The sequence below is a fragment of the Aspergillus multicolor genome (genome assembly GCF_047715735.1).
Source record: "Aspergillus multicolor strain CBS 133.54 unplaced genomic scaffold BDW74scaffold_19, whole genome shotgun sequence".
NCBI classification, from domain to species: domain Eukaryota; kingdom Fungi; phylum Ascomycota; class Eurotiomycetes; order Eurotiales; family Aspergillaceae; genus Aspergillus; species Aspergillus multicolor.
In genome coordinates, this window is record NW_027395970.1 from 250,068 (window position 1) to 270,641 (window position 20,574).

The 20,574-nt window shown below is 52.6% G+C and overlaps 9 protein-coding genes across 9 annotated transcripts; 5 read left to right on the forward strand and 4 right to left on the reverse strand.

Moving 5' to 3' along the window:
- Positions 1-2,059: 2,059 nt before the first annotated feature.
- BDW74DRAFT_179829 (uncharacterized protein) lies at positions 2,060-2,461 on the forward strand (the record flags this gene model as incomplete). Its single annotated transcript, XM_073729561.1, has 1 exon — positions 2,060-2,461. One exon carries the CDS (start codon positions 2,060-2,062, stop codon positions 2,459-2,461), a length of 402 nt encoding a protein of 133 aa, XP_073582139.1.
- Positions 2,462-4,004: 1,543 nt separating this feature from the next.
- BDW74DRAFT_179830 (uncharacterized protein) lies at positions 4,005-4,863 on the forward strand (the record flags this gene model as incomplete). Its single annotated transcript, XM_073729562.1, has 3 exons — positions 4,005-4,404; positions 4,518-4,600; positions 4,678-4,863. The coding sequence occupies 3 exons, from the start codon at positions 4,005-4,007 to the stop codon at positions 4,861-4,863; spliced, it is 669 nt and encodes a 222-aa protein (XP_073582140.1).
- A 138-nt stretch (positions 4,864-5,001) lies between these two features.
- On the reverse strand, positions 5,002-6,832 carry BDW74DRAFT_40096 (RNA polymerase II-binding domain-containing protein). Its single transcript, XM_073732693.1, has 2 exons — positions 6,671-6,832; positions 5,002-6,585 (listed from the first exon to the last, which is right to left on the reverse strand). Exons 1-2 carry the CDS (start codon positions 6,818-6,820, stop codon positions 5,140-5,142), a joined length of 1,596 nt encoding a protein of 531 aa, XP_073582141.1. The 5' UTR covers positions 6,821-6,832; the 3' UTR covers positions 5,002-5,139.
- A 581-nt stretch (positions 6,833-7,413) lies between these two features.
- Positions 7,414-8,883, reverse strand: BDW74DRAFT_179832 (epoxide hydrolase family protein; the record flags this gene model as incomplete). Its single annotated transcript, XM_073729563.1, has 6 exons — positions 7,414-7,575; positions 7,658-7,948; positions 8,002-8,187; positions 8,241-8,451; positions 8,518-8,816; positions 8,860-8,883. The coding sequence occupies 6 exons, from the start codon at positions 8,881-8,883 to the stop codon at positions 7,414-7,416; spliced, it is 1,173 nt and encodes a 390-aa protein (XP_073582142.1).
- Positions 8,884-10,175: 1,292 nt separating this feature from the next.
- Positions 10,176-11,126, forward strand: BDW74DRAFT_40124 (uncharacterized protein). Its single transcript, XM_073732694.1, has one exon. It carries the CDS (start codon positions 10,434-10,436, stop codon positions 11,025-11,027), a length of 594 nt encoding a protein of 197 aa, XP_073582143.1. The 5' UTR covers positions 10,176-10,433; the 3' UTR covers positions 11,028-11,126.
- A 1,570-nt stretch (positions 11,127-12,696) lies between these two features.
- BDW74DRAFT_186076 (uncharacterized protein) lies at positions 12,697-13,999 on the forward strand (the record flags this gene model as incomplete). Its single annotated transcript, XM_073731186.1, has 3 exons — positions 12,697-13,408; positions 13,480-13,640; positions 13,739-13,999. 3 exons carry the CDS (start codon positions 12,697-12,699, stop codon positions 13,997-13,999), a joined length of 1,134 nt encoding a protein of 377 aa, XP_073582144.1.
- A 1,428-nt stretch (positions 14,000-15,427) lies between these two features.
- On the forward strand, positions 15,428-15,782 carry BDW74DRAFT_156364 (uncharacterized protein). The gene has a single exon (XM_073724984.1). The coding sequence runs from the start codon at positions 15,433-15,435 to the stop codon at positions 15,694-15,696; it is 264 nt and encodes an 87-aa protein (XP_073582145.1). The 5' UTR covers positions 15,428-15,432; the 3' UTR covers positions 15,697-15,782.
- A 309-nt stretch (positions 15,783-16,091) lies between these two features.
- Positions 16,092-18,058, reverse strand: BDW74DRAFT_168947 (uncharacterized protein; the record flags this gene model as incomplete). The annotated part of the gene is made up of 8 exons (XM_073726917.1): positions 16,092-16,604; positions 16,658-16,716; positions 16,772-16,830; positions 16,890-17,070; positions 17,134-17,370; positions 17,418-17,539; positions 17,592-17,824; positions 17,897-18,058. The coding sequence occupies 8 exons, from the start codon at positions 18,056-18,058 to the stop codon at positions 16,092-16,094; spliced, it is 1,566 nt and encodes a 521-aa protein (XP_073582146.1).
- Positions 18,059-19,001: 943 nt separating this feature from the next.
- BDW74DRAFT_40159 (class II aldolase/adducin family protein) lies at positions 19,002-20,422 on the reverse strand. Its single transcript, XM_073732695.1, has 4 exons — positions 20,105-20,422; positions 19,792-20,057; positions 19,695-19,736; positions 19,002-19,617 (listed from the first exon to the last, which is right to left on the reverse strand). Exons 1-4 carry the CDS (start codon positions 20,182-20,184, stop codon positions 19,199-19,201), a joined length of 807 nt encoding a protein of 268 aa, XP_073582147.1. The 5' UTR covers positions 20,185-20,422; the 3' UTR covers positions 19,002-19,198.
- Between the last annotated feature and the right edge of the window lie 152 nt (positions 20,423-20,574).

Genomic DNA, 20,574 nt, shown 5'->3' on the forward strand with positions numbered 1-20,574 from the left:
GAACAGAGTTGTCTAGACTACGAGCTGTAGAATACGTAGTAAGAATAAAGAAGCCGTGACGCAGCTGGAACGCGGGATCAGCGCAAGTGACATCAAGCTACTGTGTTGTGCTAACGGTGGACAGGGGCCGGAGACGGGGCTGGGCCTTATGACGAAGGCCCGGGGATGGCGATCACTTCCTTCAGACTGCACCGGATACGGAACTTGAGGCGGGTGCAGGGATTATCCCGTATAGACTATGAATTGTCCAATTGGACTTTTGGGGTATGCGTTATAATCAGCTGTTGGAATGCTTTGCGATAGTGATGGCGATGGCGATGGCAATGGCGAGGCTGCGATAACATTCGTCCGAGGAGACGCTGAAGCTGATCATGACGAAGACAAAGATCTGTGAAAACAGATGGATGAATTCATCTCGACTCAGCTCGAATGGTATTGACCAATCCAATGGATAGTCAACCCCCCGGCATTCTCTGAGTTGATACACTGAATCAGTCGCAGCGCAATTTGGTCATACATGACGCTGTAGCTGGTGAAGAAGATGGAGATGTCGAGCATGAGGACAAGTGGGCGAATCTCGAATCCACCCAAGCTCGTTGATCCACCAGCATACTTACAGACCGAGTAAGGTCGGGACTATCACTGTAGCAAGCCCTAGCAACGGGTAGACCCTTGACGTCTTTGTACTCCGTATGACGGATCGGCTCTGCAGCAGACGGTAGGGCTTGCTGTACGCTGTACGCTGTACGCTGCACACAGCTCTGTCGCTGTGCGATCTCGTTCTGTCGGTTTCTCCCCGTCAGGGTCCAGCCATGACTTCATACCCAGATGCGTACAGGAGCAGCCGATGACATACGCCCCCATCGTTCGTAGTTGGTCGCCACTGTTCTCATCCCCAGCTCTGTGCTCCGATGGTCTCGATTTTCATTTGATCCCATGTAGCTCATCTCATCTCCATACTACTCCCATACTTCGGTGTGTTCAACTCCGTAATGCTGCTTCAATAGTAGACCCTGCCGCCTGACGTCATCGCCTGAAACGGTCGAGTCGCCTCAGGCACGGGCCCATCCCCAATCAATAGTGCGCTTTCCCCATGCACAGAGATCTCTGTCTACTCCGTAGCTCTGACACTTGTCACAGCTCAGCAGTGACTCGGGGCTGACCACCGATGTCGTCTTCAGTGGAGTGGCAAGTTGCAAATTGGCAATGGTAAGTGGTACTCCGTAGAGACTGGGTGTTCTCTCCGGGTTCCATAGCAACCTCGCCTCGGAAGCCATTTCCTTCCCATAGAGTTCAGGGTGGATTCCTTCCGTGATAGGCACCGGAGCACGGCAGCGAGCAAGTGACACGTCCCAGGCCCTGCTCCCGTGGCCTGTATCTCGTTCTACTATGCTCGTATGGAGGCGGAGATAACTTCCAGGCGTCGCACCCTTTGCAGTGGTCAAAGACAACGCATGAGATTTGGAATGGATGCAGTGCAGCACAGGGTGCATTGTCGAATCGGGTGGTGTCGTTCTCTGGGCCTATAGAGCAGCTGGGTGAGGTCATTTGTTCTCCGCCGATGAAGCCATTGTGGGGGACGCAAATCTTAAGGCTCAGGAACTGTGATGTCATGCGTCCCCGCTGCAGTCAATCAGGACCAGCGATCGCCATGTGGCTGCTCTCCTTCTGATTTCAGTTGTCTCTCTGACTGATCTCACTGTCTCGGCTTCGTATAAGAGCATCCGTGTCGATGCTCGAGGATTTTGTTTCATCTGCAAACTCGGACCTGCACCTCACTGCTATCTGATCCTCGCTTCATCTACGCGAACCCAACCACTGGTGTTTACTACTTCTCGTCTCAGGTAAGAAAGAACACCGGTTCTGCCGTAGGCCCTCCCCGGACTCACCACTACTGCTGCTCTTCACGGTGCACTCCCTTACCACCCGGAGACAGGTCGGCCATGGCGATTTCTAGGTTCCAACTGTCTCGACCCAATCCGCCGGACGACGATACCTGACGACGATCCAAAGGCTAATACCAACACCGATCACTGACATGTCACAGTCTCGTCTCAAGATGCCCTCCGCAAGCGCAGACACAGCCTCCATCTCCCCCAACGAGCCTGGCCGTCCTTCCGATATCTCCACCATGAATGCCAACTCCAATGTCATCCACCCCGGGCAGTCGGACAATTTCAACGTCCACTCCCGCCGCTCGTCTCAGTCCACCGTCGAAGACTACTCGCGCGTCATGCTCGAGTACACCCAGCGCCGCATGGCCGGGTTCGCTGAAGTCCCTGGCGCCGACAACGACCGGGGCTCCGCCACCAGCCACAGCAGCAGAAGTAGTAACACCAGCGGCCAGAGCGGCACTTCGACGAGTGGCATCCTTGCGGGACAGGCTGCTGGGCCTCCGCCTGCGAACCCCAAGATCCGCCATGCTGAGTACGACGGCGCTGGCGCTGTGGACGGCGTATAGAGATCGCTGCGGCACTGTACTGGGTATACTATACCGTCGACGATTTTCAGCGGTCTTGGTTTGATTTGATATGCGTTTCATGGAGTACAAAAGGTCACGACACGACATCGACCGGCGGCCAGGCGTGATTGCGGTGCGACTCGACCTCGGCCTGACCAAAATTCTTTTCCTCTTCAGCGTTCCCCTTGATAGCGATAGCGAAGCGACTGCGACAATCAATTACAATGGCACTTGACAATTACCTGACCCATTAGCACTAGCGACCCCGACCAGAGCGACGCTTTCACGCCTGCCGCCCGTGGCCTTGCGTACTTCCAACCCTACCCCAATCCCCTTCCATTCATTTGCCCCCCATTTACATACGGTAACAGCGACAGCGACATCCCCCTCCTTTACATGTCCTGCCTGACCTGCTTACCTGCTTTGGTTGATAGTCGATAGACGAGCCTACAGAAGATCCTTATCTTACCCACCCACCTCACCTGACGACCTCTGATCCATTCAAAAGTGCGATACCCTGTTCGATAGTGTCCCCTTCTTCTGCCATGGTTTGTCACGATGTCATGATATGTTATGATTTGGTTATGTTATGTTAGCTTGCTGGCCAATGCATGGAATTGAATGGATATGTTCTAATAATGCTTTGATCGAGTCAATCCCCTTAACTCATGCTCTGGTAAATTATCTCATTTTCGTTCAGATTCTGTTGTATTGGTCAAGCAAGCATGGCAAGCATAACATGGTATAGTGTCATAGCATAGAGTACCTATAGTTATCTAGTAGAACCCAACCGGTGCATGCACATACATTTATAGCCGGCTGTGCTCTGCCGACCGGACTTATGCAGTGCTATGCTCATGGCAAGGCATGTTCGGTTCGTGCAGGGATGTAGGGATAATTATCCCTTGCTTATCCCCATTGGACCCGACACTCCTAGCATGTAAGTGAGGCGGACACCGTCTGCACTGTACCTGCCTGCCTGCACGAGGCAGTAAGCCACTAAGGCACGAGGGCATTGCCATGATTTATGAGATCCCCGTTCCATATCAGGATGGACAACTCATTTGAGCTAAACTTGCTTAATCCTGCTTCTAACACATGCGTAAAAACATGTTTGCCGTGGGAGAATTGAGCTGACCTGACTTGAATCGCGGTCATAGAGTAGTAACCTTGAATACACATCCATCCCTTCATTCCAATGCCAGCAAGCGAGGACTGGGCTTCGTCCAATGGGTAATGCGTAGATATCTGCTCTGACTTTCAAGTTTGCTAGATCTCGACAAATCTGCCACTCTTGGACCTGATCATCCCTGCCATAAACACTGTCAATCTGGGACGTCGCGTCCATCCGCTGGATACCCTATCCAGGCTGGGGCCCCCTTGTTTACTGTTTCTCTTTCGAGTTCACTACCCGCTCTTCTTCGTTCTCTTGTCTTGACCTCTTTTTCTCTCGTTCTGCCTCAAGCCTTACGCTCTTTGCAAGCTATACCAAAGAACCAACTCAATCTACTCCGTCAACAACCCACACTCATTAATTATCAAGATGCATTTCTCCCCCTCTCTCCTCACACTGACCACCCTCGCTCTCTCTCTATCATCAGCCACTACAACCCCCCTAAACCCGCACCTCCCAAGCATAACATCCCCATCCATTAACAAACCATCCCCAAACACCCATCTAAGCTCCCTCACCCTCCCAAACCCAACCCTAAAGCCCGAACATGCGACAGCCTCGCAGTCCATAATCCACGCAATCGCAACACTCCTGGCCACCGACGCCTCCGCGTCCCTAGACCCAACGACCTGCCCGCCCTCCCACCCCTCAAAACAATGCTGCACGAGCGTCAGCGGCCTCGCGGATTACGTTATCGGGGAGAAGGCGCTCGGTGGTGTTTTGCCGTGGGTGAAGGGGGTAAAGGTTAGTTCTCTTGTGGGGGTTCAGTGTGAGTATATACTTTTTCTCTTGAATGTCTTTTTGAAATAGGGGGGTGAAGGAGGGAAGAGAGAATGGAGTGGAGGAAGGGGCCATTGGAGATGGCTGACGGCGTACGGACAGGTAAACCGATGAGCGAGAACCAAGCAAACATCGACTGCCTGGATACCGTGATGTGTTGTGCCGGGGGTGCGGGTGGAAAGCAGGTACGTCTACCAACCCTTTCTTAACACCCTACCCCAGCAGAAGGGAGATGATGGCTAATAGGATTTGGCTCTGGCAGGCCAACGCAGACTCCCTCCTCAAGAGCGAGTGTGTCCCCTTCGACGAGGCGATTGAGGACAAGAAAAAGGCGATTGGGAAGAGTAAGGCGGAGGCGAGTTATCTCGCTGCTGCGGCGTCGAGTTCTGTTGCGGGTGCGACCCCCACGGCGGCGGCGGCGGCTTCTTCTCAGCCTTCTGGTGTTTAGAGGATTGGCTAGTGGTTTGAGGAGGAATATTTCAGACTCATTAATGGGGCCTGGGCGGTTAGGTGGTTGAATAGGCGGTGTTTGGTACTTAACTTTTGGCCTAGGGTGGTGCCTCGGCGAGGTGCTCTCTAGTTCGTTGATTCTGACTGGGTCCATGCTTGGATAAATCGTTGATTTATCGACCGCCTAGTCGTCAATCGTTGTTTTACCATCCAATGAGATAGCTCTTAAATAAACTCTTCTTCTTTTCTATCGTACATAATGTGATATCAACAATCACCGCCATCCCCGCCCAGAGGGCGGCGGCGGAGGTGGATGTTGGTTCCAACCTCTTCCACCAGGCGGATACCCATATGAGCCCGGCGGACCAGGCGGCGGAGGCGGAGGCGGAGGCGCACCCGGCGGCATCTGGTGCATTTGCTGGAATGCAGGCGGGAAGTTGGGCATCTGCGGCGGTGGCGGCGGAGGCCATGCGCCCTGGTAGTTTGGTGGTGGCGGAGGGGGGAATGCATGTTGGGCGGGAGGGTAATGCATTTGATGGGGTTGATGCTGTGGAGGGAATGGTGGCTGGTTGTAGGGGGTATGTTGCGAAGGCGGATACTGGTGCTGCTGCGGGTGATGTTGAGCTTGCGGCGCGCTAGGAGCAGAAGCAGGTGCTGGCGGCGCCGGTGCTGGCGAGTATGACCGGCTTCGCGAGCGAGAGCGCGAGTCGTAACGGTCTCTTCGCGGGGACCGTGACCGACTCCGGGAGCTGCGGTATCTGCTGTCATCACTCGCACTGCTGTACCGTCTGCGCTTTGGAGGACTGCGGCTGCGGCTGCGGCTGCGACTTTGACTCCTGTCCCGTGCGTCCCTCTTCTTCATCTGCTGGCAAAACGACCGCGACCAGCCGTAGTATGTCTCGCCTTCTAAAATGTCGCCCGTAATCTCATCGCGGATAACCGTCTGACCGAGCTCGTCAATGTCCACAATCTCCCTGTCCCTCTCCTTCGGACCACCAGCGCTGTAGATTTGATCGACGTCGGCGAGGAAAACCTTCAGCGCTTCCACTAGTTTACCATCCGCCGGACCCGCCACGAACTGCAGCGGCTTAATCATATCCGGCCGCAGCGGAACGGTCGAATTCGGAATGATATGCGGGATAAGATTCCCCGCGGGAAGATCATAGTACGGCGTCGACGGGTCGCCATGCGTAGAAGGCATAACATACGGCCCATCCCGGGCTTTGCGATTCGGCTCTCTGCTCTCAGCACCGGGCGTAGCAGACGACGTCGTAACGGGTCCCGAAACCGCCGAGTTGGCGACCACCTCGCGCAGCTTTCCCACGTAGTCGGCGCCAAAATACCCATGCTTCTGCCAGATATCCAACAGCTCGCTCAACCGCCGATGATGCTTCGGGTTCTTCTCGCGGTCATAGCACGCAGCGTAACTCAGCAGCTCGACCATATGCGGTTGCAGCGACCCGCAGAGCGCCGAGAAGGCGGACGTTGATGAAGAATGGTATTTCGTGTGGTGAAAGAGGTCGTTTAAAAGGTAGAGAATGTGTAATCGTTTCCGCTTTGCCGAGGTTCGCGGCTTCTCTTTCTCCTTCTCCTTCTCCTTTCCATCCTTCGCCTCCGATCCAGTCTCAAGCGACCCCGACAACGCCCCCAAATACTTCGCCAACAGGGTAACCCGATTCGACGACGCGACCACGTACTCAAGTAGCCACGCCTTACATCTCTATTCGTGTCGAGCAGGATTTAGTACTTGTTTCGCTTTCCGGCCGGCGAGGAACACGCAAGAGCAGAGGCAGAGCAGATCAAACCTGGATGTTTGCGGGCGAGCAGTGCGATAGTGCTCGGTCGAGAGTGCTATGGAGGTTCGTGATTTCGTCGCGCGCGACGGATGTGGGATCGGGGCGCAGTAGACCCGCGGCGAGTGAGGCCTTCGCTATGGCCACTTGGTGGGAGGCCATGCTGGACGATTGTTTTTGTGGTGTTTGAAAGAGGTGCAGATGCGGAGTTCAAGGCGCAAGCTGGAGTTAAGGTGGATCGACGTCACGTGGATGCTGGGATATGCTTGGGATTATGACTCAGCAGCTGGAACCACGTTAATGTTATGCACATGCATTCATCCTTTCACAGTAATATACCACGACACCCTTTGAGATACTTTCTTGACTCTTACACCTTATACTCGAGTAAGTAGTGCTAAGCTGCTAGTGGCTTTTGAGGTCAAAATGTGGCTTGAATACTTGTTTCGTCCTTGCGCCTTCCAAGCTGAAGTGTACCTCCCGATGAGATGGAAAGCCATGAGCGATGTATCCCAAGTATAAGATAGTCTTTAGATATTCACAGCCATCAAAGTTCAACCAGTATCAGCGAATATCATTGTGTATTAGCTCTAGTAATCTTGGAGACCTGGACCGTGCAGCGCACTGGTGGGGCGCGGAGATAGCACCGAGCATGCAAGCCCTAACCGGAGCTATATCCGAGACTGGACCAAGCATCTAACAGTGGGCAGATTAATTCGTCATTCGTCATACACATATCGTTCCTTGCTAATAGTCTAAGAGCCAAAGACCGGCCCATCTCGCGCATAGAACTCCGCCACGTCATCCGCCAGCTCCTGCGGCTTCTCCCACGCTGCAAAGTGTCCTCCGCTGCTATGCTGTCTCCAGAACCGGACGTTGCAGGTCTCTTCCATCCACTCTCGGTGAGATATCCAGAGCTGCAAAGTAGGTAGTCGGTCAGCAATGTCCTGCTTGATTGTATGGTGACGGCGTCATCTGATAATGAGTAGGTATACTTACCTCCTTCGGAAACACCGACCCTCCAACGGGCTGCTTAACATACCGCCCGAGCATACTATGCGGATTCTCATTCAGCACCGCCGCAGACTCTTTATAGATCTCCATTGCGGCACTCGGGCTCCCCTGGTAGTGGATGAGGACCCAGTGAATGAGCTCGTCATGTGTCCAGGGGTACTTGTCCGTCCAGGAGTGGAGTTTGCCGACAAACCAGGCTAGTAGAGCGACGGGAGAGTCGTGAAATGCGTACCCGAGTGTTACGGGCTTTGTTTCCTGGATGCGTTGATATCCTCTCTGTGAATGCGCGTAAGCAAATGCAATTCAACGTATGCTGATAGTTAGCTTACTTCGTTGGTCGCGAACCACTCCGTCCGCTCCATGTTCTTCTGCTCTTGCTCGCTATACTCGCTTTTCGGCTTCTCCTTAAGATGATCTGGTGGTAGCGCAAGGAACATGTTGATGTGGATCGCTTGGACGGACTCTGGGAAGTTGAGGGCCATGTACCGCACGATGGAGGAGCCCCAATCGCCGCCCTGAAATATTAGCAAGAACCCATATACCAGGTGAGCTGGATTTGTGTGATTACCTGACAGACATATTTCTCATAGCCCAGTTTCTTCATCAGCATAGCAAAACACTCCGCATGCTGCTTGAGGGCAAAGCCCCGCTTACTGGAGTACGAGCTGAAGCCATACCCGGGGAGCGAAGGAGCAACAACATGGAAAGCTTGCTTATTACTGTCCTCTGGCTCCGTCAGGAGCGGGATAATTTTGAGCGCTTCGAGAAATGAGCCCGGCCTAACGATGATAAGCATCTGACCACCACACAGACGTATGAATGCAAAAGAGGAGCCAAAAACGTACCACCCATGCACGAACAGCAACGGAATTGCATCTTCTCTGGACGAGCGATGGTGCAAGAAATGCAAGTCGATACTTTCGAACCCTTCAACCGAAACCGGGGTCTTGAAATGGTGGAAGGTGTTAAGATAGGCTTCGTATTTTCGCCAGTCGTACTCGTCGCGCCAGTATTCTACCAGCTTTTTGAAAGATTCATGACCAATTTCCAGGTCGTTCCACTCGACCTTGCCCATGCCGTCGTCCAGCCGGGCATAGCGGAGTTTGATCTTGATCTCGTCAAGGAGGGAGTCGGGGAGGTGTACCTGCTTTGTCAGTCAGGATGTAGGCTAAAGGTTGATGACTTACAGTAAATGGGGTAATCTCAGCCATGTTTGTAGAAACTCTTTTTTTTCTTTTTTTTTTCTGCTCAAGAGTAAGTTTGTTGAATGTGAATTAACTGTGATGACAAAGGATCCATGGGACGATGATGTACTTCCCACGTCGTTCGGGTGGGGAACAAACACTTCGGCAACTCAGTCATTGGAGACTGTCAGAATGAAGCCTTGTCAACTAAAGTCCAGACTAGGCGATCTATGCTCACAGTCGCTCCTTCCTTGACAGCTTGTCCATATCACTTTCCACTTCTCCTCAACTTGTGTTCCTCTTAACATCCATTTCATCAGTACTCATTAACAAAATCAGACCAGACCCATCCTGGCGCGCTCTGATACCTTGCCTCTGCCTTTTTCCCCGCCATTTTATGAGCCTTCTCTTGAATTTTTTCTCTGGCCTTTTCCTCAGGCTTCTCTTCAACCTTATCATGCCCCTGCAAAGCAACGCAGCACCAAAGAAGCTTGTGCTCTAGCTAATCATGCAGATCGCGCGCCAACCCGTTCACGACGCCGGCAGCCAAACCCTCCAGTGACAAGTGTGGACGGTGTTGATTTCTTTGATGGGGCGCTTGATTATGTGGAGGATATGGCTCATGTTGGACTGGATAGGAAACCTCGGCAACCTAGGTGAGTAACGGAGACGGGCTTGAGGTTGCTGTTGAAGAAGTGGACCAGCACGATACGGCATAGTCTGCAGCCAAACCACATCCCTGGGAATGGAAGATTAAAAGGCTGAAACCCGCCCATTCGTTGGACATTGTGCAGTCGACAAAATGGCAACATGACGGCTTCGCGGATGTAAATTGCACGGTTGAATCCGAAAGCGAGAGGACCAGGATCAACAAGCGCTTTGGAATATCGAAGCTGATTCTGCCATATCCGCAAGCCCTGAGACCGTTCCAACCTGCACTTTTGGATTCGGCATCTCCTGGTCCATAGGGGCCCGTGGAGTGTAGAGTGAGAGTTCGACTTTCGGCTGATTTGACTCATTCAAACATATCGCTAACTTTATTGATCCTGCCCCAGAGGATTATCAGTCCCGCTGCAAGCTACTATTTGAGCCTGGACGCAGATTCAAACCACATGATGGGCATATCAGTATCCTTGGACGTTTGGAAAGTGATGTTTCGATTAACATTTGTCCTGCTGTCCTGCCACCAACCCTACGACTCATGAGGAGGCCAAGGAAGGCACAATGGACTCTCGCCTGGCATGACACATGCGAATGTTTCAGTCAGTTCTGACACTTGTGTTGGAAAGACTTGACTTTCACTTGTTCTGTTCATTTGCCACGGATGTATGCTCCATGGGTGCTGAGCCATGTCAGACTTCCATTCACTCTTCTCATGTCTGGATATTCACTTTTGATCCAATTCCTGGATTCCAGGTCTCCTTACTCTTGTCTATATAGCCTGCCGCTTTCTTCTCATGTTTCGACTTCATTTTCCGTCTCTCATCCACTAAACTATCTACCATCGCTCTTAACTTGCTGGATCCGCTTGAGATTTCGTCTGTCTCTTCGCCTCTCCTACCACTTTGAGCGTCAAGATGCCTTCTGTCGAGTCTGCTTACAATGGTCTCGGTGGTGTTTCCAAGCTCCCTGTCGAACTGCGCTATATGATCTACAACCACCTTCGGGAGCCTCAAGTCATTCCTGAAAACAAGACACCGTCCGAATCTGCGGACCCTGTTGGCACCCCGGATTCTCTTCTTATGCGCTACATCGAGAAGGAGCGACGCGTGATTTCAGATAATCCTAAAGGTGATTCTCCACATGGTGCTGCAACTAATGCTGCACTTGAGGCTGCATTCAATAAGTCCAATCCCGGCCCTCTCGCCATCCTCCGTACGAGCAAGACACTATACCACGAAGTAAGCTATGAGCTCTACAAAAAGCTAAATAACGAGTTCTTTATCCGCCCGGTCATCGACACTGGACTCCAGACAGCCCCTATGTCCGCATCCGTGAGCTCAACTTCGCGGAGACTCTGTTCGAATGCGGCGACCGTCCAGCTGGGGCCAGCATACATGAACGAATCCGCGACCTTCCCTACGCGTACGCATCCTGCATCACCGTCAATGTCTACCCACCCGAGTTTGAGGGCGTGGGGAATCAAGGCAAATTTGCGGGTCCTGGATTAGCTTTCCTGTGGGACCGCATCAACAAAGTCATCGACGCTTTAGCCCGAGCAAAGACATTGCGGCGCCTGACTCTCTCTTTCTGCCGCCCTGCTAGTGCGACTTCTGCATGGGTGCATCGGAAGAAGAAACAAGGCCGGGTCAGTATATAAAGACAGCCCCGGTCTAAAGATTGTCCAACCAACGTGTTTGCTTCGCGGATGGAAATCAAGATTGGTCGTGAAATGTTTGACCACGAGCTTCTCTTCCTGCCCTTTTGCCGGCTGGCTGGCCGTGTCCAGTGTATGAATGTGGCCTATGCAGGCGCCGCTTTGGACTTTGATGACGCCGCCGACGAACCTAACAACAGCAACAGTGAAGCAAAGTATTTAGACTGGACATTCCACCGCATCGCCCTCGGCCACTTCTTCCACGCGCCTCGGCCTCGGCCTGCAGGTGCGCTCTCACCCTTACCCTCATCCTCCCAGCGTGCCGAGCCAGTCCTAAAAGTCTTGCACCGTTTCATCGCCGAAACCAATCTCTTTAACTAATACGCTACGCCACGGACCGGCTACGGTTATCTCTATGTGCTACACACCAACAGCAACTTACTCCATGAGATGCGAGCGCGGGAAACCCTCTGGAGGCCAAACTCTGCGGAGGCGCGGGCTCAGCGGCCGGAGGATGCGAGCCAGAACCCGAGCCAGGTGGAGATGCTCCCGGAAGGAGTCTAGTGGACCTGGCCTGATTTTGCTTTTGCGCTGGATGAGACGTGTCTTGGAGAGAGGGATGGAGATGGAGTTGAAGATGAGAAGAATGAGGTGGACGAAAAGGAAGTGGAAGATGAAGGCAATGTCTAGTCAATTCTGTACGCATTATGGCGGGGATATGTATGAATGGAAAGTAACGTGACAATGTGTCTACCAGAGTTCTTTGCTTCTTTATTAAGAAAGTATTACCTATACTCTGTGCGGATTACCAGTGTATGGTATTTCAATCTTAAGATCTTGCAACAGATCAAAACCAATCAATGCAAACTATGGGTACCGTGGTCTATCATGCTCGTAAGTTCGTAACATCTGTGGTGCGCTTTGGCTCACATGGGTATCTTCATTTCCCCTGTCACAGACGGAGATATCGCTAGATGTCCTTGGTCAAAGTAGCCCCTGATGTCGTGGTCGAGGCTCGCCGTGCCAGTGGACACTGCACTATCTATCTAGCCTGGCACTGGGTTGACACTCGGCTTGTGTGATTCCTTATCCTTCGGTTTCTTTTGTCAGCCTATCAACGTCCAGCCTGTCAGCCTTGTTGGATTCTGCAGGGTCCAGGAGCTTCTCCGGCAGGGCTTCGGAAGTTGCGATTCGATCGATCATCGGATCCCGAATCGACGGAGTTAAGCAATGCCCAATTGGGATAAACTGCCCGAATGCCTGCCGGGGTTAACGTTAACTGCGATAGAGTCCAGTCCCCGAGTCTCGGGACGGGAATAAGGGTTCAGCGGTGATAGACACCATGAATGTATGTATCTGCTTAGAAATGCAGACTCAATGGAGTTGAGACTAGCCCATATCAGCCCTATATAAACCCTCTAAGCCCTCCGTAACAGGTACCTACCTTAGCAATCCAGCCCCACAAACCAAACCTAACACTCCCCTTCTTTAAACCAACTTGCAATACCCCCAAATCACCAACCATGGCCGCAATGACCGCACCCCCTCCCAAGAGCCCTCTCGGCCGCCACCGCCTCCTCGCCCCCTCGGCCTCCGTCCGCGTAAGCCCCCTCTCCCTGGGCGGAATGAGCCTGGGCAACGCCTGGGCCGGCATGATGGGCGAGTGCAGCAAGGAAACGGCCTTTTCCCTGCTCGACACCTACTACGAATTGGGCGGGAACTTCATCGACACGGCAAACGCCTACCACGGCGGACAGAGCGAGGCCTGGATCGGCGAGTGGATGGCGCGGTACCCTGGCCGTCGTGATGAGATGGTTATAGCAAGCAAGTTCGCCTTATCGCCTATGACCGGGAAAAATGTCCAGGAGAGCAACTACGGCGGCAACAGCACAAAGGCCATGCACGTTTCTATAGCCAATAGTCTAGCGAATCTACAGACAACCTATGTGGATCTGTACTTCGTGCACGCGTGGGACTTCTCCATGGAGATATCCGAGCTCATGCAGTCGCTTAACCATCTGATTGTGCAGGGGAAGGTCCTGTACCTCGGGATCAGCGATACACCGGCGTGGGTGGTGGCCAGGTGCAATGCGTACGCGCGGTCTCATGGACTCCGTCCCTTCTCGGTGTACCAGGGACGGTACTCGGCGCAGAGCAGGGATCTCGAGCGCGAGGTTATCCCCATGTGTCGCGAGGAGGGCATGGCGGTGCATGCTTGGGGGGTTTTGGGGAATGGTTAGCTGGCTTCCGTCCTTTGCGTCTAAGAAAGAAGTAGAGGATTATGGTGCTAATAAGTTCGGTTGCAGGATACTTCAGGTCCCCCAACGCCCCGCCGAAGAAAGACGGCCGGAATACGCCGCAGAGGATGCTCGGTCGCGAGGAGCAGGTCTCTGCGGTTCTGGATAGGGTTGCGCAGCGGCATGGCGTGCCCTTGACCTCTGTCGCTCTGGCGTATACGATGCAGAAGGTACGACCGCGACCACTTTCTTTTCCCCGTCCCTTCTTCTTCTTCTTCTTCTTCTTGGTAGAGCCAAGCTGAAGCTAATCTCGTTTTTTATATGGCAGACCCCATATTTCTTCCCGATCATTGGCGGCCGCAAGATCGAGCACCTCAAGGCCAACATCGCCGCACTGGGCCTGGAACTCACGGCCGAGGATATCGCCGAAATTGAAACGGGGTATGCATTTGACTTGGGCTTTCCGCATGACTTCTTGTGTCCGCTTGGGGTTGCGCCCAGGGGACCGCAGGATGTAGGCTTTTTGGGGGGCATGGGACATTTTGATTTTGTGGAGGGGGTGAGGGCGATTAGGCCACATAGGGGGTAGATAGATTGAGTGAGGGGGAGACTAGAGTGGAGAGAGAAGATCTGTTGCAGGTAGCCTGGGAGGTGCAGTCTTGAGTGGATAGACGTGACAATGGAATAATGCGATAGAAATTGCTGTCGCTGGGAGCTTCGCCCGTTTGATCCCTCTCTAGGAAAGAGATAGCGCGGAATCACCCAGGCCTTGGGTACCAGGCCTGGATAAGAGGCAGACCTCAGCCCTGGTAGTAGTAATATTGAAAGAGTTATTGGATTACCTAGGTACTTTTGGCTAACGCCTAGTAGACACTACGTCCAGCAGTTGTAAAAGGCACGGAACATGGATAGCAAAGGACAGTTTGCAGCCGGTGTCTCATTTCAGGTTGGAATTAATCGCAGAAGCCAACCCCGATCAGTGGTAGTTGTGCATATGGCAGATGTTTCACAGTACAAAGAGGGTATGGTAGATTGTCTGAGCACCATACCATACCTGAATCACACTCTGCTTGGACTTTTGAATGGCTGTAGAGAGACTAAGAACTATTAAAGAGGAGTTATCAAACATTATTCACACACTGCACTCTGAGATAAAGCAAATCCCTTGTTTTTCTACTCGCTGGAGGTGCATGGTTCTGTTCTTAGGGGTGCAAGGGAGCTAGCCCTAAGTGTCCGACTCCTCACCAGTGGATGCTCCAGTGGATAGCAAAGCCAGACAGCAAGACTCCTGAACTCTCGATTCTCACTATTTCATCAACCTCCCACTCTCTGAGTTGAGGCCTGTTTTTCTTTCTAACTCCATCCCCCCAACTTTGTTTCTGTTTCAACTTTCAACAGTCCATCCTCACACTGTGTTTGCTCTAACAGGCCTCCTCCTCATCCGCCATCATGCTACCCTACTGCTGGCTTGCCCTTTTCCTGCTCGCCCTGCTGAGCTTTGGCATCTGCAGCGCTTCCACTACCACTCTAGTCACTCTGTTTGTTCTTCTCCATCAAGCCGCTGTCCGGCTCCAGGTCAGTCCCGTCTGCAGGGTGGTCTCCAGCATCCCTTTCCACCAGCACCAGACCTCGAGGCACATCCCGCGAACACTTAACACCAACAAACCCAGTCCGTCATTATCTCCGTCCAGATCGCTACTCGTAATTGCGGATCCCGCCTGGTGTCCGAGATGTTCTCCCAGCGCCCGCGTACGCGTCCAGGTCCCACTGGTGCCCCTCGCTCTCACTTCCCAACGGCTCGCAACCGCGCATACCGCAATCTTCTGTCCCACGTACGTTGCGACCTCGAGCTGAAGAGAAGAAAGCTCGCTGGTGTTGTGCTAATGCTGACCCATCCAGGTTGATCCTGCCTATGGCTTTGGGCCTGGCTCTGGCTCTGGCTCTGACGCTGACTCGGATGAAGGTTGGACTCTCGTCTACTGCACATCCTCAGAGCAGACCGCATCCGAGATGCCAGAGAAGATGCCAGAGGCAGACGCCTACGACGCTGGCGACGAGGGCGACTCAGAAACTGACCCCTCCTCCTCCTCCTCCTCTTCCTCTTCCGACGACGACGACGACGACACCAGCCCCCTCCCAGCCAACGACACCGACCTCCAAACTTGGGAAACAGTCATCCTTGCCCGCGTCCACGCCCTCGAAGACGTAACCTGGGAGACCTTCCTGAAGGTTCTCATCTTCCATGCAGTCGTGATCCTCCTCTGGACATGCTTCCCAGCTACCTAAATTAGTGACGACGGGAATTGACTGTGCCGGATCTGACGCTGCGACGGCCACTGTCTCCCACTGCGACGCAAATTGATTGGTTTCGCTGGTCTATCCCTCTAAGACGACTTGGGGACTTGATGATTTTCTTTATGTTGTCTTTGCTTTCATGTTCATAAAACCTGAATGCGGCTCTGGCTGTGCTGGTACATGTGGATTATCTATGTGCATACGGCAGTTGCCAGGCCTTCATGTTCTTGTCCATCCTCTTTGATGGATGAATTAGACCACTTTGGTCGCCTAAACTTATAACTTCTTTTCCTATTCCTTCCTCCTTTCCACTTTCTTCCTCAATCCTGATCTAAGTAGTCTTGCGTGCGTCCCTCAATCATCCTTCTCTCCTCCCCTCTTCGCCATTACGTCGCTCCCCTCAACCCCTCCCAATCAACCCTCGGCCCCGTGAACATCTTCCTCCCACTAACGCCCCAAAACAACACAACGATCGCAAAGATGCCCACCACAACAGCAGGGGTATAATTCGCCGATTCGATGCTGACCGGAAGGCGAGGCGGGAAGCAGACGAAGACACCGAGAACAATAATCCAGAGGATCGAAAAGGCGTTGCAGAATGTACCAACAGGACCAAGGTCAAGATATCGGGGTGGTAGGATGCGGTTCTTCTCGGTGATTGTAGATTTACGGGCAAGGTATTGACGTAGACGATTAACCAGGAGAATCCCTTGTGGTGCGGCGTAGGTGATGTTCAGGAACAAGACGGCGGAGGTGATGATACTGTTGAATGCTGTTGTTGAGGCGAGGTATAATAGCCCGTAAAGAAGGACGAACACGAATGCAGCGGTGGTGGTCCGAACAGGGAATTGCAGGTGGGGGTTGATGGTGCTGAAGTAGGGCGAGAAGGGGGTGCCGTTCTTCAATTGTCAGTAAGGCCACTTTCAAAGGCAAGATTTATAGGTAGTAATACGTCTCTTGCGAACGCCCACGCAATCCTCCCGCTTGTCACCCATTGCGAAGGAAGGCATGCTGTTTATTCATGTCAATTAGGTTGAGACGGATGGGGGTCTGTATAAGAACGTACAGATATAGACGATGAGTATCCATGTAATCAGGAACATTGTGCCTGCTCTACTGCCCGTTCTATTCGGAACTTGTCAATTCCGTCTAGCATTTATCTCAATGTTGGAATGGTAGCTTACGCCTGGTAAAGAAGCTCCGCACTCGGGAGTTGCGAACCAACAACCGCCTCCGTATCCGTCGAGAACAAGAGAAGAGCAATAATCAAGGGAAGTGTCGTTACGAGGCCAATTAGCAGTGTTGACATGATGATTTGGGGGATACGTCGGCCGGGGTTTTGCATCTCTTCGGCGATGTGGAGGGCTATTTCGTCATCAGTAATCGCCCTGAACTGTATGTGAGGGTTGTAGCAGGTAAGATTCTAACCTCCATCCGTCCCACCGAACGCATACATGGCGTTGCAGATCCCCAGCATCCAAGATATCCCAGGACCCCAGCCTGTCTCAACGCCAGTACCTGGGCTAACGAGGAACGACCCTGACCGGACGTGCTCATGCATACCGACTGGAACGAAAAGGGTTATCGTGACGCCAACAACGGACATGAGCAGGGTGATTTGGCAGATGAAGGCCACTTTCTTGGACGCAACGAAGACAGGAATGACTGCGCAACATTAGCTTGGAGTATATTGCACTAGAAGATGAACTCACTTGTCATAACCGCGAAGGCGGCAAAAAAGAGATATATCTGCCACTGCTCTGCCGTGAAGCTCGGGTCGAAGAAGTTGATTATGCCTGCTAGTGTTGTTGCCGCCAGGGATATACCGGATGACCTTCACTTATACATTACTCTAATCAACCACCTAGATTGGGGTAAAAACGTACGTAGTGATCCACCAAGCAACAACCGACATCCACCCAATAATATAACCCGCAAACCTTCTCGACTTCTTCGGGGCAAGCAGAGCGCAAAAGTGGTATTGGCCTCCGCTAGATGGAAACGCAGATCCTATCTCGGCCAGACCGATACTAATAATTGACTGCGCTAAGAAGGCGAGCAGAAGGCCGACTACCACCAGCCGCGGGCCGCCGTAGGCCATGTTCTGGCCGAAGTTGCTCTGCATACCATGGTCAGAGGGGCTTCTTTTGTGGGAGGATAGGACAGAGCGGTTCGTAGGTAGTAGACGCACCAAGTATCCGACCCATGAGTTCGTAATGGAGAACGCGAGCCCCAGTGCCGACAGCCAGTTGAACTGCCGACGGAGCTCAGGCTTGTGGCCGTTTGCGCGGAGAACAAGGTCGTCTGCATCGATAGCATCGGCCCCTGTCTCTTCCAGTTTGCCGGTTGCCATGTCTGGGTCTTCGCAGGTTTTAGTGGGATGGTCCTGTTTGTCCTCTGCTTCCAGTGCTTTGGCTGCCATTGTTCGATTAGTACAGGCGTGAAATGACCGGTTTGGATATGTTTCGGTGTGGCTCAGAACGATCTTTATATTTCTTGCTTCCCGCTCCGCGTTGTCTTATGGTATATGCGGTCTGAGGGGCATTTTTGGGAGCGGAAAACCGCGCAAGGGGTGATAGGGTTGTTGTGAGACAGCCGCGATGTGTGACCATACCTTGATTTCTCGAACTTAATAGCGGTCCCATGGGCTCGATGCAGCTTGCGGTTACAGACCGTCCCGGCGTGCCTCAGAGGCTGGTCGGTAAGGCTAAAGATTGTAGCCGCGGGGCGTCGATAGTATCATGTCATATTTTCGGCGAGATCTGCTCTTTAAACGTCCCCGGGCCGTAGAATGCAGCGCAAAAAACCATGGGTAGACGAGGCAAGGAGTCCCTGGTCATCAGCCTTGATGAGCAGGGCTATCCTAGGGATGTTCCAACTTCAGCTCGCTCGCAATACTCCCCATAAACTGGTAATAGTATCAGCCATCCCTTTATCAGATATGACGCAGTCTCGCATTCAGATCAAGGCTCTCCGTTGCCGGATCATTTTAAATGGGGCTAGCCATTCACACATCCTGCCTTCTAATCGACCCTATCGATACTACCACGGGCGACAAGGAGACCCAACTACTTTGTGGTTCAACTTGACATGTCAATGACTCGGCGGGGTAATGCAGTCGCCAAGGGCCTGATAGGAGAGCGAGTGGACGAGACCTCCCTCGCGTGTCGTACGGAAGGAGCCGGAGGGGAAGCCTCGTGCTACATCAATGCCCATTGTGATCTGACGCGCATCATGGACTTATATCTGTGGCTGGGCAATCTCTACCGATGGAAGGCTGTTTTTAAGTGTTGATTTGTTGTTTGATCATTTGTTTGATAAAACATAACAGACCAGGTTACGTCGGGGATTCCAAGGCTCCAGTGCCACCATAAAAAAAGCAATGACGGGGCCATTTGCCGTCAGGGACACTCCGTAGGGACACAGGTGGACAGCAACGGACAAGGTAGCACCGAACTGATTTGCAGACCAAACCATTTGAACTCATTGTCGGCTAAGCATTGTTCAAATATAGTGGGTTCACTTCAGTCTCACGAACCCACAACTCCCACGGCCTCATGACAGACCATTGCCCCATTTGCGTCGTAGAGAGCAATTCGTCATCATGCAGATAGTATAATTCATCGCTTTCATTTTCCTTCGATGAGGCCACGTCAGCAGCTAGTTGCAATGTATGAGCCGCAGCTTGCACCCGCGCATTCTCTGCCGTGTAGATGGCTCGAAAGACAGTTTCCTCGATTTTGCCACCAGCTACTGTAAAGCCGTGACCTCGCATCAGCACAATTGGGTGGTAGGGCTTCTCGGCACCTGCCGAAAATCTCGCTGAGAGATGTTGCCCTAGCCGTTGGTTCCTAATTAGGAGGTCGCGAGTATCATGATCGGCATAGAACCTCGATATGTCGAATTTGGGCACTTGGGTGCCCGAAGATGAAGTGAATTAGTATCGCTCCTCAGCGATTAGAGAGATATAATGTAGTCGTTTTGCTCACCTAGAAAGCCCGCCATATGCACACACGGGCGCAGCTCTATATCTATATGAACTTTGAGCATGCTATCCTTGGTTCCAGTAATCATCCGTATACCGACCTGTGATGGTGAAAGGAAGAATAGCGGCCGAGTGGCTGTGGACGACACTCTGAATATCTGGATACCGCTTGTAAATCTCACTGTGGATGAAGCGCTCAACGTAGCCGGTTGGACTGGCGGAATCAACGGGACATGCATCGTCTACATAATACTCCACGATATCGCTCGGCGATGATATGAGGGCGGGTGCCATGTTTCGAGGCATCAAGAAGGTATCTTTGTTGTCGGGGTGCCGCACAGAAAGATGCCCATACGCATCAAGAATCCTGCAACAACCATGAGCCCGTTATAGTATTGGGTAGGACGTGCGTACCCATGCTGATGGAGAATATGAGATCCGGTAATGAGCATGCGTAAAATAGACGGCTTGGAAGGAGAATTGGTTGTCGACATGGTCGTCGTCTTGCCGCGTCTCGTTGATGGAGAGAAGAAAAAGCTACCAAGGTACCTTTCCGTTAGGGAGGTAGGAATGTTGTTGAGACCTTGAAGGTGCCAGGAAAGGGCTGTGTGTAGGCATCATCCCTGATCAACCCGACCGCAGAAGTACCTACCGTACATCATGCCCGCAAAGCCCGGCCCTGGCATGATTCATTTTCGGAACATGGTCCAGAATTCCGTCGCTCCTCTTCCACTTCATAGGCGCAAAGCCCGGGGGTTCCACTATAGTTTCGAATTGGAAAGCGATCGTCATGTGTCAATGAATGGAAGGTGGAGTTCCTAAAACCCGAAGCCGTCCAAAAGCCGAGCACACGGCAACTCTCCCTGCGGTGGGACACCTCGTAG

Coding starts and splice junctions, on each gene's coding strand:
- BDW74DRAFT_40096 (XM_073732693.1), bottom strand. CDS start 6,820: ATGGCCTCCCACCAAGTGGCCATAGCGAAGGCCTCACTCGCCGCGGGT. Junction 6,586..6,670: donor GCTCGCCCGCAAACATCCAG/GTTTGATCTGCT, acceptor CGACACGAATAG/AGATGTAAGGCGTGGCTACT.
- BDW74DRAFT_40124 (XM_073732694.1), top strand. CDS start 10,434: ATGCCTTCTGTCGAGTCTGCTTACAATGGTCTCGGTGGTGTTTCCAAG.
- BDW74DRAFT_156364 (XM_073724984.1), top strand. CDS start 15,433: ATGCCAGAGGCAGACGCCTACGACGCTGGCGACGAGGGCGACTCAGAA.
- BDW74DRAFT_40159 (XM_073732695.1), bottom strand. CDS start 20,184: ATGTCGACAACCAATTCTCCTTCCAAGCCGTCTATTTTACGCATGCTC. Junction 20,058..20,104: donor CATATTCTCCATCAGCATGG/GTACGCACGTCC, acceptor TGGTTGTTGCAG/GATTCTTGATGCGTATGGGC. Junction 19,618..19,694: donor GCATATGGCGGGCTTTCTAG/GTGAGCAAAACG, acceptor CGGGCACCCAAG/TGCCCAAATTCGACATATCG.